The sequence below is a fragment of the Pristiophorus japonicus genome, chromosome 1, assembly GCF_044704955.1.
Source record: "Pristiophorus japonicus isolate sPriJap1 chromosome 1, sPriJap1.hap1, whole genome shotgun sequence".
In the NCBI taxonomy this organism is placed as follows: Eukaryota; Metazoa; Chordata; class Chondrichthyes; family Pristiophoridae; genus Pristiophorus; species Pristiophorus japonicus.
Genome location: NC_091977.1, coordinates 334,984,618 through 335,001,627, shown reverse-complemented (window position 1 = coordinate 335,001,627; position 17,010 = coordinate 334,984,618). Strand labels below are relative to the sequence as shown.

General features: G+C 45.2%; 1 protein-coding gene across 1 annotated transcript in view; it reads left to right on the top strand.

Moving 5' to 3' along the window:
* The window catches only part of LOC139264685 (regulator of G-protein signaling 22-like), a 425,112-nt gene that overhangs the window by 88,770 nt on the left and 319,332 nt on the right, over positions 1 to 17,010 (top strand). Inside the window, exons 8-9 of the mRNA XM_070881635.1 lie at positions 11,548 to 12,090; positions 12,937 to 13,048. Of these exons, the coding sequence (XP_070737736.1) occupies positions 11,548 to 12,090; positions 12,937 to 13,048 (655 nt within the window). The remainder of the gene's footprint in view (positions 1 to 11,547; positions 12,091 to 12,936; positions 13,049 to 17,010) is intronic.

The window sequence follows — 17,010 nt, the reverse complement described above, 5'->3', positions numbered from 1 at the left end:
TCCATGGAAAAAAAAGTGTCCTTGATGACTAACAGAAACTCTGGTGGCAGGTAAAGTGAGTTGAGAGAGTGGTTTTGAGTAAAGAACATGCTTGAGTGTTTGAAGAGATGGTCCTTTGCAGAAATGACACCTGGGTACCAAGAGAGAATCAGTAAGAGAATTGCAGGTGAGTGAAGCGGTATGAGTGCGAAAAGATGTTATTTAGCACCAGAGCCTTGGCCGGTATTTTCGTTCGGTGCGTGTGTGCGTTGTAGTGGGTCTGAAACGCGATGTTCTGAGCAACGTGCTGCTCCAAGCGACTTTCACTTCATGGCCCCAATTGAAAGAGGAATGAACGTTTCCCATCCCTATTAAATTGTGCAAGTCTGATGACATCATCAATGACTCATTTCCAGCGCCCATATTTAATGCAGCCTTGCACTGAACTCCCTTGCAGATTTTGAGGGGAGGGTGGAAGGTGTGAAAGAAAGATGAGAGATAAACCTTTTCAAACATGGATTGCCAAAGGCAGAGGGCTATACCACAGTTCTTGTATTCTTTCTTGCATACTCTTGTGGAAGCTATCAGAGCACGCAGGGAGGTCCTCATCCCTCATGGCAGGCTAAGGAGACCTCCACAAACATCAAAGAGAGCCTGGCTGAATAATGCTGAGGAGGCGTGAAGCAGGGATGTGGTCAGGAGGACCGGAACACAATGCAAGAAGTGCTTCAGTGATCTCATGATGCCAGGAAAGGTGAGAGCAATGCCACATTCACACTCATCCTGAAGTTCTTGTCAACACAATCCCATCACTCTGCCTTCCCAAGCCTACTCTTGCACATTATTCCTCACATCAACATACCTTGCACTTCTACCCATCCCTCTCTCTCTATGTACATACTTACACTCCCATCTAACTAACCACCCTTACACTCACCCTCACCTAATGCGATCATAGCAAGTAACACCACAGAAGGATGTCATTTTCCATTGGCACTCCACTCCCTCATAGTCACCCTCTACAGATGTAACCTATCCATTCTTTACACGGATTCTAACACTTTCATTCAAACTTCTCTTCTTTCCCTCATTGCAGGAGAAAACAGCCCATAGCAACAGGGAGAGGGAGAGAACCGAAGGTGGCCCTCCAGTTATTGCACATCTGACAGCAGCAGAGGAGGTGGCTCTGGAAATTTCAGGATCGAGAGAGAGAGAGAGACACTGGTGGTGGGAGATGGAGAGAGTGGCACAGTACAGCAACCCGGTGACAGAATCGCATCTCATACAACCACATGGTGACCCATATGGTGACTACGTCAGCAGCCAGTGAAATGTCATCATGTGCGTAATGGTAACGTTATCCATTCTTTTATAATATTTCTAATTAATCTCTTTACTCTCCCACAGGTCCATCAACTGCCCCTCACCCCCCCCCTCCCCCACACTGTTCAGCTGGAGGAGGAAGACCTCAGACTTCATAGAGGAACCTTCAGTCTCTGAGGGTGCACCATCTACAGACCCAAGCACACCCAGCACCAGCGCAGATAAGCAGATCTCGATGAGTCCTTTGTGCCATAGAGTAGAGTTGTCACGTAGTGTCTGACAATTCAGAAGTTATCAAGAGTAGATGGTGTTGACAGGGACAGCAGTGGAGACACCTCACTAGAGGATGCAGGATGCTCCAAGCTCTCCTGAGCTGCATGCAGATGTTGAGCCTCGAGGGCCATCAAGAAAGAGAGTGATCCTGGAGAGGCAGCAACAATTGCATGAGGCTCTGGCATCTTTTACAACTACGATGTCTGCAAATCTTCAGAAGCAAAAACTAACCCAGAAAAGTTACTTAGCTCATTAAACATATCTTTATCATCATACATAACCTGCCCAAACAAATGTCTGAAAGTAACATGTCTCTAGTTATCTGTAGAATAACTCCACGAGGCCTAATGCTGTGCTTGAACTGCTGTGACCTTAGTCTCTTTAGTGTAACTCAGAGTGCCTTCACCGTGTGGTGACCAGTCTTTTATACAGCTCCTGTCTGGGCCTCCCTCATGTCTGGTGGCCTGGAATTGGCTCTGATCTGGACTAGAAACATAGAAAAATAGGTGCAGGAGTAGGCCATTCGGCCCTTCAAGAAGATCATGGCTGATCATTCACCTCAGTACCCATCTCCTGCTTTCTCTCCATACCCCTTGATCCCTTTAGCTGCAAGGGCCATACCTAACTCCCTCTTGAATATATCCAATGAACTGGCATCAACATCTCTCTGTGGCAGAGAATTCCACAGGTTAACAACTCTCTTGAGTGAAGAAGTTTCTCCTCATCTCAGTCCTAAATGGCTTACCCCTTAACCTTAGACTGTGTCCCCTGGTCCTGGACTTCCCCAACATCGGGAACAGTTTTCTTGCATCTAACCTGTCCAGTCCCGTCAGAATTTTATATGTTTCTATGAGATCCCCTCTCAACCTTCTAAACTCCAGTGAATAAAGGCCCAGTCAATCCAGTCTCTCCTCATATGTCAGTCCAGCCATCCAGGGAATCAGTCTGGTGAACCTTCGCTGCACTCTCTCAATAGCAAGAACGTCCTATGAATTACAACAATTGTACATTCCTGTCTGGCGTAAAAATAAAAAAGGGAAGGTGGCTCAACCGTGGCTATCTAGGGAAATCAGGGATAGTATTAAAGCCAAGGAAATGGCATACAAATTGGCCAGAAATAGCAGCGAACCTGGGGACTGGGAGAAATTTAGAACTCAGCAGAGGAGGACAAAGGGTTTGATTAGGGCAGGGAAAATGGAGTACGAGAAGAAGCTTGCAGGGAACATTAAGGCGGATTGCAAAAGTTTCTATAGGTATGTAAAGAGAAAAAGGTTAGTAAAGACAAACGTAGGTCCCCTGCAGTCAGAATCAGGGGAAGTCATAACGGGGAACAAAGAAATGGCAGACCAATTGAACAAGTACTTTGGTTCAGTATTCACTAAGGAGGACACAAACAACCTTCCGGATATAAAAGTGGTCAGAGGGTCTATTAAGGAGGAGGAACTGAGGGAAATCTTTATTAGTCGGGAAATTGTGTTGGGGAAATTGATGGGATTGAAGGCCGATAAATCCCCAGGGCCTGATGGACTGCATCCCAGAGTACTTAAGGAGGTGGCCTTGGAAATAGCGGATGCATTGACAGTCATTTTCCAACATTCCATTGACTCTGGATCAGTTCCTATCGAGTGGAGGGTAGCCAATGTAACCCCACTTTTTAAAAAAGGAGGGAGAGAGAAAGCAGGGAATTATAGACCGGTCAGCCTGACCTCAGTAGTGGGTAAAATGATGGAATCAATTATTAAGGATGTCATAGCAGCGCATTTGGAAAATGGTGACATGATAGGTCCAAGTCAGCATGGATTTGTGAAAGGGAGATCATGCTTGACAAATCTTCTGGAATTTTTTGAGGATGTTTCCAATAAAGTGGACAAAGGAGTACCAGTTGATGTGGTATATTTGGACTTTCAGAAGGCTTTCGACAAGGTCCCACACAGGAGATTAATGTGCAAAGTTAAAGCACATGGGATTGGGGGTAGTGTGCTGACGTGGATTGAGAACTGGTTGTCAGACAGGAAGCAAAGAGTAGGAGTAAATGGGTACTTTTCGGAATGGCAGGCAGTGACTAGTGGGGTACCGCAGGGTTCTGTGCTGGGGCCCCAGCTGTTTACATTGTACATTAATGATTTAGACGAGGGGATTAAATGTAGGATCTCCAAATTTGCGGATGACACTAAGTTGGGTGGCAGTGTGAGCTGCGAGGAGGATGCTATGAGGCTACAGAGTGACTTGGATAGGTTAGGTGAGTGGGCAAATGCATGGCAGATGAAGTATAATGTGGATAAATGTGAGGTTATCCATTTTGGTGGTAAAAACAGAGAGACAGACTATTATCTGAATGGTGACAGATTAGGAAAAGGGAAGGTGCAACGAGACCTGGGTGTCATGGTACATCAGTCATTGAAGGTTGGCATGCAGGTACAGCAGGCGGTTAAGAAAGCAAATGGCATGTTGGCCTTCATAGCGAGGGGATTTGAGTACAGGGGCAGGGAGGTGTTGCTACAGTTGTACAGGGCCTTGGTGAGGCCACACCTGGAGTATTGTGTACAGTTTTGGTCTCCTAACTTGAGGAAGGACATACTTGCTATTGAGGGAGTGCAGCGAAGATTCACCAGACTGATTCCCGGGATGGTGGGACTGACCTATCAAGAAAGACTGGATCAACTGGGCTTGTATTCACTGGAGTTCAGAAGAGTGAGAGGGGACCTCATAGAAACGTTTAAAATTCTGACGGGTTTGGACAGGTTGGATGCAGGAAGAATGTTCCCAATGTTGGGGAAGTCCAGAACCAGGGGTCACAGTCTAAGGATAAGGGGTAAGCCATTTAGGACCGAGATAAGGAGAAACTTCTTCACCCAGAGAGTGGTGAACCTGTGGAATTCTCTACCACAGGAAGTAGTTGAGGCCAATTCACTAAATATATTCAAAAGGGAGTTAGATGAAGTCCTTACTACTCGGGGGATCAAGGGGTATGGCGTGAAAGCAGGAAGTGGGTACTGAAGTTTCATGTTCAGCCATGAACTCATTGAATGGCGGTGCAGGCTAGAAGGGCTGAATGGCCTGCTCCTGCACCTATTTTCTATGTTTCTATGTCCTTCCTCAGATTAGGAGACCAAAACTGAACACAATATTCCAGGTGAGGCCTCACCAAAGCCTTGTACAACTGCAGTAAGACCTCCCTGCTCCTATACTCAAATCCCTAGCTATGAAGGCCAATATACCATTTGCCTTCTTCACCGCCTGCTGTACCTGCATGCCAACTTTCAATGACTGATGTACCATGACACCCAGGTGTAGTTGCACCTCCCTTTTCCTAATATGCCGCCATTCAGATAATATTCTGCCTTTGTGTTTTTGCCCCCAAAGTGGATAACCTCACATTTATCCACATTGTACTGCATCTGCCATGCATTTACCCACTCACCTAATCTGTTCAAGTCACCCTGCAACCTCTTCGCGTCCTGCTCACAGCTCACACTGCCACCAAGTTTAGTGTCATCTGCAAACTTGGAGATATTACACTCAATTCCTTCATCCAAATCATTAATGTATATTGTAAATAGCTGGGGTCCAGGCACTGAGCTCTGCGGCACTCCACTAGTCACTGCCTGCCATTCTGAAAAGAACCCATTTATCCCGACTCTCTGCTTCCTGTCTGCCAACCAGTTCTCTATCCACGTCAGTACATTATCCCCAATATCATGTGCTTTAATTTTGCACACCAATCTCTTGTGTGGGATCTTGTCAAAAGCCTTTTGAAAGTCCAAATACACCACATCCACTGGTTCTCCCTTGTCCACTCTACTAGTTACATCCTCAAAAAATTCCAGAAGATTTGTCAAGCATGATTTTCCTTTCATAAATCCATGTTGACTTGGACCGATCCTGTCACTGCTTTCCAAATGTGCTGTTATTTCATCTTTAATAATTGATTCCAACATTTCCCCACTACTGATGTCAGGCTAACTGTTCTATAATTACCCATTTTCTCTCCCTCCTTTTTTAAAAAGTGGTGTTACATTAGCTACCCTCCAGTCCATAGGAATTGATCCAGAGTCGATAGACTGTTCGAAAATGATCATCAATGCATCCACTATTTCTCGGGCCACTTCCTTACGTACTCTGGGATGCAGACTATCAGGCCCTGGGGATTTATCGGCTTTCAATCCCATCAATTTCCCTAACACAATTTCCCGCCTAATAAGGATATCCTTCAGTTCCTCCTTCTCACTGGACCCTCAGTCCCCTAGTACTTCCGGAAGGTTATTTGTGTCTTCCTTCGTGAAGACAGAACCAACGTATTTGTTCAACTGGTCTGCCATTTCTTTGTTCCCCATTATAAATTCACCTGAATCTGACTGCAAGGAACCTATGAGGCCTTTATGAGTGTTGATGCACGTAAGTTTCTTCGACGCCTCAACCAACTCCTGTGTCATGTTGGCCGACATGAGATCCAGTTTAGTGAACGACTTCCCCTCGGCTAGCGTTGCAAACAGGTTATCAGCCTTTGGTAACGGGTATTGATTCTGTTTCGAGACTCGGTTGACCGTACCCTTGTAGTCTCCACAAATCCTGACAGTGCCATTACTCTTTAACACAGGAACAATAAGTCTGGCCCATTCATTAAATTCGACTGGTGATATGACTCCTTCACGCTGGAGTCTGTCCAGTTCGATTTCGATCTTCTCCCTCATCATGTACGGAACCGCCCAAGCTTTATGATGGACGGGTCTTGCATCTGAGTCCATGTGGACCTGCACTTTGGCTCCTGTGAAATTGCCGATGCCTGGTTCCAACAGCAAGGGGAACTTGCTCAGCAATTGAGCACATGGAGTATCATCCTCTGACGACAATGCTTAGATATCATTCCAATTACATTTGATTTTTTCTAGACAATTCCAGTCGAACAGCGTTGGACCATTGCCCGGAACAATCCATAACGGTAAATCATGAACTGCACCGTCATACGACACCTTGACTACTGCACTGCCAATCACCGTTATGAGTTCTTTAGTGTACGTACGCAACTTGGAATTGACTGGACTCAGCTTAGGCCTCACAGCCTTAGTATCCCACAGCTTGTCGAATGTCCTCTGGCTCATTATTGATTGACTCGCACCCGTGTCCAATTCCATCGGTACTGGCACACCATTAAGTTTCACATTAATCATTATCGGTTGGCTCTCTGTTAGGAATGAATACAGTCCATACAATCCCTCCTCTGGTATCTCGGATTGAATATCCAAATCTATGCTATACTGGTCATCATCCTCCAAGCAGTGTGTCGCAGCACGCTTGCTCAGTTGCGGACACATGCGCTGGAGATGCCCCAGTCTCGAACAGCCTTTACAAATGTACTGTTTAAACCAGCACTGATGAGGCTGATGATTGCCCCCACAACACCAACATGGTAAAATCGGATTCATTCCCATTGGTGGACTTTGGGCAGCCACAGGTTTCGCATACGCAGTCGAGTAGGCACTGCCACATACAGCTCTGCCAACCGACGATACAATCTTGTTTACAGTACTTGCCGAGTTCCGATTTTTCGATGATATCTGTTTTTTGTCCGTCATCATGCATGCCTGGGCAATCATGATGGCCTTGCTTAAATCCAGCTTCTCCGCCACCAGTAGCTTACACAGGATCACCTCGTGGTTGATGCCAATGACAAAGAAGTCCCGCAGCATGTCTCCCAAAGCGTTTTCGAACTTACACGGTCCAGCTAGACGTCTTAAGTCGGCAACGAATTCCAACACATCCTAGCCCTCAGAACGAGTATACGTGTAGAATCGATATCATGAGATGATGATGCCTTCTTCTGGTTTGAGATGGTCACGTACCAGAACACACAATTCCTCATAGTCCTTGTCCGTTGGACTTGCAGGCGAGAGAAGATTCTTTATGAGTCCATAGATTTTCGGACCGCAAACTGTGAGGACGACCGCCCTGCGCCTAACTGCGTCAGTGGGTTCCTCCAGTTTGTTCGCCACGAAGTACTGGTCCAGGCGAGCTACAAAATCTGCCCAGTCCTCTCCTTCCACGAATCTCTCCAGAATTCCAATTGTGCTCAATTTTGCATGCGAGGGTTCTTAAGTTACCTCGTCGCCAAACATATGTATGTAATAACTCGATAGACTGAATACTGTAAACTAACACAGGTACTATCCTGGCTCTGCTTTATTAGGGCCCAAAGTGATTACATTACATGATGGCTTGCCTTTTCTACCTGGGCCACACACACGTGCGTACAGCCCACTGACCTCCAACAGTGGCGCCACCTGGTGGCTAGTAACCCCAAGCATACATACATGACAGTCCTGACGTGCACACACTCCAACACGCAATAAGTGGAGGCCTCAGGACGGGGATCTCTCGTGGGCGCACAGCAGGTTCAGGTAAGTGCGCATCTTTTAAAACTTTTTTACTGGATCTCCTGCGGGAAGCAGCCGACAGGATTTCTAGGCCAATATAAAAGCAAAGAGATCATGGTAGAAAATTATAAACCACTGGTTACGCCTCAGCTGGAGTATTGTGGACTATTCTGGGCACCACACTTCAAGAAAGATGTAAAGGCATTGGAAAGGGTACAGAGGAGGTTTTACCAGTGCATTACCAGAGATGAGGGACTTCAATTATTAAAAGGTAGAAAAGTTAGGACTGTTTCCCTTGAAGGTTAAGAGGTGACCTTATAGAGGTTTTCCAAATTAAGAAATGTTTGATAGAGTAAATAGAGAAACAATATTCCCTCCTGCGAGTGGGTTAATAACTGGAGTTCATAGATTCAAAATTGTTGGAAATGATCGAGAGGGAAGATGACTGTTGGGCTGCTTTCTTGTTCTTTTCCATTTTGTTGCTTTAAACATCAGATTACACACAAACTCAGTTGTAGTAATGCAAGATCAGGTCATTATTGAAATCTCATACTATCTACAACGAGTATGAGTGCACAAGTCTTTTCATACTACACAAAACCATGCTGCTGAGACACACACTATCCGATTCCAGTGTGAGCTAGCTGCTGAGACATCACATTTTCTGATTCCAGTGTGAGCTGCTAAAGTGTTTTCTTATATTTTTTTATACTAATTTTTTCTTTGATCACTACATTTCATGCATACTACCAATAAATCATGGTACATCAAAGGCACATACAAATGCCAACAGAATAACAACATAAACTAAACAACCAAGCACTCAACTCTTCTAATTGCTGCAATAATACCTTCTACACCCTAAACAGAGTTATCAAGTTGACACATTCAGATATGGCTGAAGGACTCTTACACATCCTACTATTATCTTTCTCCTGAAGACATCTTTTCCCCAAAGTCCTCTTACCCAATTGACAACACATGCTCTGAAGAAAGCTGTTTTAACTTTTATCCCAGCAGCTGCTGATCTCACACACTGTGCAGAAAGAACAGCAAAGTACCCAAGTAGTGTGAACTCTTGTTCCCACAATGAGGAGAATTGTTTTCACTCAAAAGAGTTGTCAGGATCTGGAATGCTCTACCTGAAAAGGTGGTGGAAGCTATTTCCATAAATAATTTTAAAAGGGAGTTGGACAGGTACTTGAAGAAGAGGAATTTGCAGGGTTATGGACAAAGAGCAGGGATGTGTGACTGAGCACAACTGCTTTTTCAAAGAGATCATCATCATCATCATCATAGGCAGTCCCTCGGAATCGAGGAAGACTTGCTTCCACTCCTAAAGTGAGTTCTTTCGTGGCTGAACAGTCCAATACGAGAGCCACAGATCCTGTCACAGGTGGGACAGACATTCGTCGGGGAAGCGGGGGAGGGGGGTGGGACTGGTTTGCCGCACGCTCCTTCTGCTGCCTGCGCCTGACCTCTTCACGCTCGCGGCGTTGAGATTTGAAGATCTCAACGCCCTCCCAGATGCACTTTCTCCACCTAGGACAGTCTTCGGCCAGGGATTCCCAGGTGTCAGTGGTGATGTCTCACTTTACCAGGGATAGCACAGGTATGACAGGACAAATGGCCTTCTATGATTCTATGAAGCTTAAGCTATAAACCAACAGATGCATGTATTTAACATTAAATGGATAAATTAATAGGATTCTGTAAAAATAATGGCCCCGATATTTACTGGGGTGGGATTTCCAAGCAGGAGTACGAGTTATAGTCGGGAAACCGGGAAGCCTGAGTTTTGACTCCACAGCATCCATGAGTTTTTTTAAAAACAGGATACCTGCCCAGAGCCAGCCTGATTGACAGGCTTGGCTCCATGTCAGGCAAGGGATGCTGCAGCAGAGGCCACAGCCCAGGAACAGGTAAGTTTGTGCTAGCGGGGGGGGTGGGGTGGGTACAGAGTGGCTTGTAGGGCTAGAGGGTGATTGCTGGGGTACGGAGACATATTGGAGGCAGAGATGGGGGTTCGGGGGATCAGCAATTGCCGAGGGGCCCAATCGCGGGGAGAGTTTTCGGTGATCGCCGTGGGGGAATGGGATAATTGTGTGATCGTGGGTGGGTCTGATCGTGGTGAGGCGGGGAGCAAAGCAGGTTAGCTTGGGGTTTGGGGGAAGCATTCCTGCTCCTCCTGGCCCACAAGGAGTGCTGAAAACGCATTTGCCTCTTTCACGCAGCAGTCCTTACCTCCCTTTAGCTGTTGAGCTTCCCGGGCCAGCCAAGATTAAATTTTAAATGGAGACAAAATCTAAGGCATGCAGCCTTATGAAATGAGGTTGGTTGTCCGCCACAGATCCCACTTCCTTTAAAACCGGAAGTGGGCAGGTTCGAAGTGGTTTGGGTTCAGGTTTGAGATTTTAAAAAAATTACATCCCACTCAACCCAAACCCAGCCATTTTTTGGGATTAAAATTCCCATCAGTATGTTTACAGTAAGTACAAGCTTTACTATTTTCCTCAATATCCCCAAAGCAGCAAAGATACTTCCCATCCCTAACCTTTAACTTGAAATTGGCCCTTAAATAGTGATTTAATAGGCAGTAAAATGCTGATACAGAGTCCCTGCCTAGTCCAGCTGGCTTCAGTTTGACTGACATAAAGTTATGCAGAGCCAGCAATCAATCTGAAGCTATACGGAAGCAAAGGAAATTAGCCTTATAATTGCATTAAGTCAACAGTCAAAAAATAGGTCATTTGTCGACACATGTATTTAGAGTAGATGTCAAAGACCTGCCTCAGTCTGTGCATCAGTATCTGTCCAAAGTGTCAACCTGATCAAATCACATAGAATTACATAGATTTACATAGAATATACAGCAGGCCATTCAGCCCAACCAGTCCATGCAGATGTTTACGCTCCACTCCATCCTCCACTCATCCTTCCTCATCTATCAGCATAAGCCTCTATTCTCTTCCTTGTGGTAGCAAGTTCCAAATTCTCCCCACTCTCTGGGTAAAGACGTTTCTTCTGAATTCCCTATTTGATTTCTTAGTGACTATCTTATAATGATGGCCTCAAGTTCTGCACAAGAAGAAATACTCTCTTGGGCCAGAATTTTCCCAGTCCCGAGTTAATGGGCTTGAGGGCGGGTGAGCAATAAAAATCGGCAAAATTGTCAGCATGTCAGGAACCCACCATCATCCTGCTGACTTCCGCATTTAACTCGGACGCATTTCCCAGCGCACCACGAAGCCGCTCATCAGAGGTTGGTGACCTCATTGAAGTGCTTAAATGCTTGTTGATGAGAGACCCTTAAGTGGCTTTTTAACAGCAGGTTTTGGCTTCAACTGCTGGAGCATGGGATTCACACACCTCAGGAACCTCGCCTGTGAAGGGGAGGCGGAAGTGGAAGCTCAGTGGCCATTGTGCGCGTCCATTAATTGAGAGCTGGGAAAAATACTTAAATCTCTCACATTTTTGCAATCTCGAAAGCCACCCTCACCACATTGCTACTCACTATCACAACATTCAGGGATTGAGTCTCAGATCTCCATCGATTAGATCAGCAGGGCTGCCACTTATGTTGTCTCACCTTGAACTTCAGAATCGGACCAAGATGAGCCCAAGCACCAACAATACCAGCCACATCAGCAGCGGTAGCCTCAATACCAGCAGAGCAGCAACCACAACAGCAGCCTTCTCCTCAATGAACCGATGCACCACAGAAGAAAGTGGGTCACCACAGGGCTGCACCGTGCCGAAGGCGAAACTCCTATGGACAAGACTGAGCAACAGTGCTTCAAGATGCTCAGACTATCGCGCCAGATCATCACAGACATTTGTTGCTTGCTGGAACAAGACCTGCTGCCCAGAGGACCTGGCAGACATGCCTTTACCAGCAGCTGTCAAAGTGACCACCACTCTCAACTTCTTCATCTCAGGCTCCTTCCATGGATCTGCAGCAGACATTTGCAGGATCTCACAGTACACACTAGGCAGGGTGTCCAGAATCATCGGCGTCTGCTGCGTGCTGCACAACAGAGCGCAGCAACGAGGGTTCGAGCTGCAGGAGGAGCAAGGCGCAGAGTGCAGAACCTCTTCAGAGGAGGAGGAGGAGGAACCTGAGGTGGAGATGACACCAACAGCGGTGCACATTTCTACCCAAGAGGCCTGGGATGGCCTCATAATATCCAGATTTATTTAACTTGTTCCAATGCACCCATATGGCTGCCAAATGCTGTACTAAGTTCCGCCCACTGCCCCCAACAACACAATAACGCAGCTCTACAATGACCAAGCCACTCCTCTCACGCAAATCCCCATTGCTCGAGATTAAGTAATGTCTCACCAGTCACTCCAAGTGACTAGGCCACTTCCCAGGTAGCAGGCAAAGTCCAGAAAATGTGCAACAAAATAGTTTATCTGTGTCATAAATATAACTGAAACTTATCATTAACATTTGTTCATACTCCCATTTTCATACTCTTGTGCATCTACAATTGTGTCTTTTTTCTTTTCCGAGTACTTCTATGAGGTGCCATCTCTGTGGCTTCAGCAGAGGTAGAGACACTCTGCTCAGTTCCTTGCTGCAACTACTGAGACACTTTTCGTAGGTGTGCTCTGGATTTTGGAACCACTCAAGGCCCCGCCAAAGACTACTCCTCCTGTGACTGTGCAGGGGCAGACTCAGCCATCGTGAACTGAGGAAGCTTGTGCGGCTCTGACTGAGAGGGAGGGAACAGGGGAGATGTGGGAGCACTTTGAGAAGATCCCCCTCTTCCATGTCCCCTCTCACCATCTTCCCTCTCATGGACCACCTGCACTTCCCTGCTAGCAAGGAGCTGGAGAGCAACCTTGCTGCACATCAGTGGGGTGATGAATGCCCAAGTCTATGTTTATATCCCTCCTCAAGATGAGGTCTATGGGCATCTGCCGTCTGTTATCCACAGCAAACATGTTCTCATGTGACTAGCGCATTTGATGCTCCATGCAGGAGGCCATCCTTTCCATGGAACAGCACACCGTCACCATCGCCTGCGACATGGTGGTGCTCATGTTGGAGATGAACTCCTCCATCCTGGCTGCAAAAACTGCCAGAGCCTCATGCAATTGATGCTGTCCCTCCAAGATCGCCCTCTTTCTCGATGTTCCCCTAGACTCAGCGTCTGCATGCAGCTCAACAGAGCTTGGAGCATCCTGCGCCCCCCCCCCCCCCGGCGAGGAGTCTCCACTGCTGTCCCTGTCAACACCATCTGCTCTTGCTCACTTATGATGTGAGAGACACCAGGTCACAACACTACTCTATCTCGTACAGGACCCACCGAGGTTGGCGTATCTGCGCTGGTGCTGGCTGTGCTTGGGTTTGCTGACGGTGCACTCTCAGAGGCTGGAGCTTCCTGTGAGGAGTCATCTTCCTCCTATGGCTGGACAATGGGGCAGGGCACTTGATGGACCTGTGACAGAGTAAAGAGATAAATTAGAAATGTTATAATAATAATGGTTAACGTTACCATTATGCACATGATACTATTTCACTGGCTACTGACTTTAGTCACCATATGAGTGACTGCTGTATGCCATGTGGCTGTATGAGACATAATTCTGTCACCAGGTTGCTGGGATGTCCCCCTCTTCCATCACCATCTATAGATAGTGACTATGAGGGAGTGGCGTGACATTGCCAAATAGCTATCTTCTGTGGTATTACTTGCTATGATTGCATTAAGATGAGGGTGAGTGTCAGTGGTGGTTAGTCAGATGGGGATGTGAGTAGGAACATAGGCAGAAAGGGATGGGTGGACCTGCAAGATAGGTTAGTGTGAGGAGTGATGTGCAGGAGTAGGCTTGGGAAGGCAGAGTGATGGGGTTGGGGTGAGAGGCACATCAGGATGTAGGTGAGTGTGGTATTGCACTCGACTTTCCTGACCTCATAAGATCATTGAATTTCTTGGGGCACTGGATTCACGTTCTCCTCACCACATCCTTGCTGCTGACCTCTTCTGTAATGTCTAGCCATGCCATCTTTGTATCTTTTGCTGGTCTTTTTTCTGCCATCCGCAGGGAAGAGGACATCTCTGCATGCACTTACTCCCTGGACCAGAACTTCCAGGGAGGCATCTAGGAAAAATGGGGCTGTTCTCTGCCTTTGTGTCTCCATGAGCCACAGAATTGTTAATGTTATGCAGCAATTTATACCTCTGGAAATCATCTTCAACATTCCTACAGCCAGCTTCAAATGAGATGTGTGCAAGGCTGCTTTGAATACCCGCGCTGAAATCAAGTCATCGATGATGTCATCAGACCACTCCATTTAATTGATCCGGGAAACACACAACACTGTTTAATTGGGGCCATTAAATAAAAGTCAAACTGCAGAACGCGCTGTTCACGTCTTCGAGTTCCCAACCTACTATGCGGCTCACACGCACTCAACTCGACTCCTAGATAAAGGGACATAATTTACGGCCCCTGCGACCACGTACAAGTGTGCACGCGCCTGTAGGGGCTGTGCATGTTCCGGGTTTAGGTATGTGAAGTGCATGCGCCTAAACCTGGAACTTGCGATCTGTCAAGAATTGTCTTGATAGATCACATGCATCCCCGGGAGAAGGGCCTCAGTGGGTGGAGAGTTTGGCTATTTGCCCAACTCCTGCCCTGCGAATGTCCTTCAAATTCTTACACCTGGTAAAAGCAGGCGTAAGGCCTGCTTTACCAGCATAAGAGTTAAAAAAATATAAAAATAAACAATTATCACTCATTTATATGTTAAAAGCCCTGTTAAAACACGTTAAAAAAAACATTTTTTAATAATATAAAATATTTAATTAAATTGCATTTAATTAATTTTAAATATGTAATGTTTTTTTTTTGTTCATTTAGTGAGTTTGTGTGTTTTTATGGGGTATTCCCGTTCATACTTATGGCATCCCCATACAAACAGAACTCGCCATAAGTATGAATGGGAATGCCAATTTTGATAGGTTGGCCAGCCCACATGATCCCAGTGATGCGCACGAAGCACATACGCTCCTGGAATACGTGGGCCTCTCCACAGGTCTTTGCATCGATGCCCAGGACGAGAAGTCTCCGTACCTTTGTAGAAATTTGTGCAGTCGGAGGCATCCGCCAGCGGGAAGCCTCCGACCGCAAATTCTGGGCCAAAGATCTAGTCTCTGCGTCTACTCTCAGCCCTTTCTTTTCAAGAGAAGAGGCCCACTTGTTCATCCTTTCCTGATAGGTATACCCTCGTAGTTCTGGTATCATCTTGGTAAATCTTTTTAGCGCCCTCTCGAGTGCCTCTATATCCTTTTTATACTATGGTGACCAGAACTCTGCACAGTACTCCCAAGTGTGGCCCAACCAAGGCTCATTACTAGTTTAGCATAACTTTTCTACTTTTTAATTCTATCTCTTTAAAAATAAACCCTAGTGATGGATTTGCCTTTGTTATGAACTTATATGAAATTTGCATCGCAACTTTTAGTAATATATGTATTTGGACTCCCAGATAGCTTTGCTCCTCTACCCCATTTAGATTTTTATTTTCCAAGTAATATGTGACCTCCTTATTTTTTTTACTGAAATGTAATGCCTCACACTTATCTATGTTGAAATGCATTTGCCAATTATACGCCCATTCAGTAAGTTTATCAATGTCTTCATGTTGTCGTCCTCCTTAGTGTTTACTATCCCTCCCAAATTGAATAGATTTGACATTGAAGTAGAAAAGAAATAATGATCTGAAGTGACCTTTTGCATTCCAAGCTGTAATGGATATTCTTGTAACTTGTAGAAACAGCAATCAGTAACAAATATTAACTGTATGTGTACCAAGGTCACACAGATAATTTGATAATTAATATAACAGATAAATATTTACATCAAACAAAAAATTATTCTATTCCATGAAAAAATTTAAAATGTGCAACGGTTTCCCAAACTGTTGACACTGTATGCAATGTATTATTCATTTTTAGGAAATAACTGTTTTCGAATGTTTTGAAATGTTATCATGTTTGGTACAATTAATCCATTATTAAATCATATTATTATATTTTAGCATTAGTATGGCACACTAGTTAATTTGTTTATATATTTCCTTCAATCTATAATTGAAGATTTACAAAATATCATGCATACAAACTACATTGTGTGCTTAATAAAATATTGTCATTAAATGATTTTGTTTATATAATAATTTATTAAACAGATTTGAGTTCGCCACAGCAATATCGTATTTTTGTTGATTAGCAACAGATTTAGACTATTTTTATACTGTAATAAGCACTGCTGACATTTTGAAATCTTGTCCGACTTTTGTATAAATTGATCATAGGTTTTATGTTCCTGAGATTATTGTAAAATTCACAGATTCTATGCTTCTAGCAGGGAACTATGCTCAATAGGAGTGCAGATTGAAGACTTGGCTACAACATTGCAGTGTAATTCTCCATGATGCATTCAAGCATGGATCCCCACTAGAAGATCAGACTCAGTGCAAAATGTGTGCCAAAGCATCCAATATGGCAGGAGGTCACAATTGCACATTTTGCCAACCATATTGGTAAAGGCAGAAAAAGAGGTGTCCAGGGTTCGTGCTTGAAACAGGCATTAGACCCTTTGCAAATGCAAATGATGGGACTAAAATCTCATTGAGATCCCTTTTGCAAACTTGGTCAGTCATGAATGCAGCCGATACCGAATCAGTTGCATCCAAGAAAATGTGGTCTACATGTGGATTTAAAGGTATCGCTGGAGGCCGCCAGCAAAAAAAGTAAATTTGTTACTCGAGACTTGACTATTCCAACACACTCTTCGCATGTTCTATCCTATGTAAGCTTGAGCTCATTCAAAACTCAGCTGCCCATGTCCTAACTCACACCAACTCCCATTCACCCATCACCCCTGTGCTCGCTAACCTACATTGGTACCCGGTTAAACAATGCCTCAGTTTTGAAATTCTCATCCTTGTTTTCAAATCCCTCTATGGCCTCACCCCTTCCTATTTCTGAAATCTCCTCCAGCCCCACAAGCCCCCAAGATAACTGTGTTTCTCTAATCCTGCACT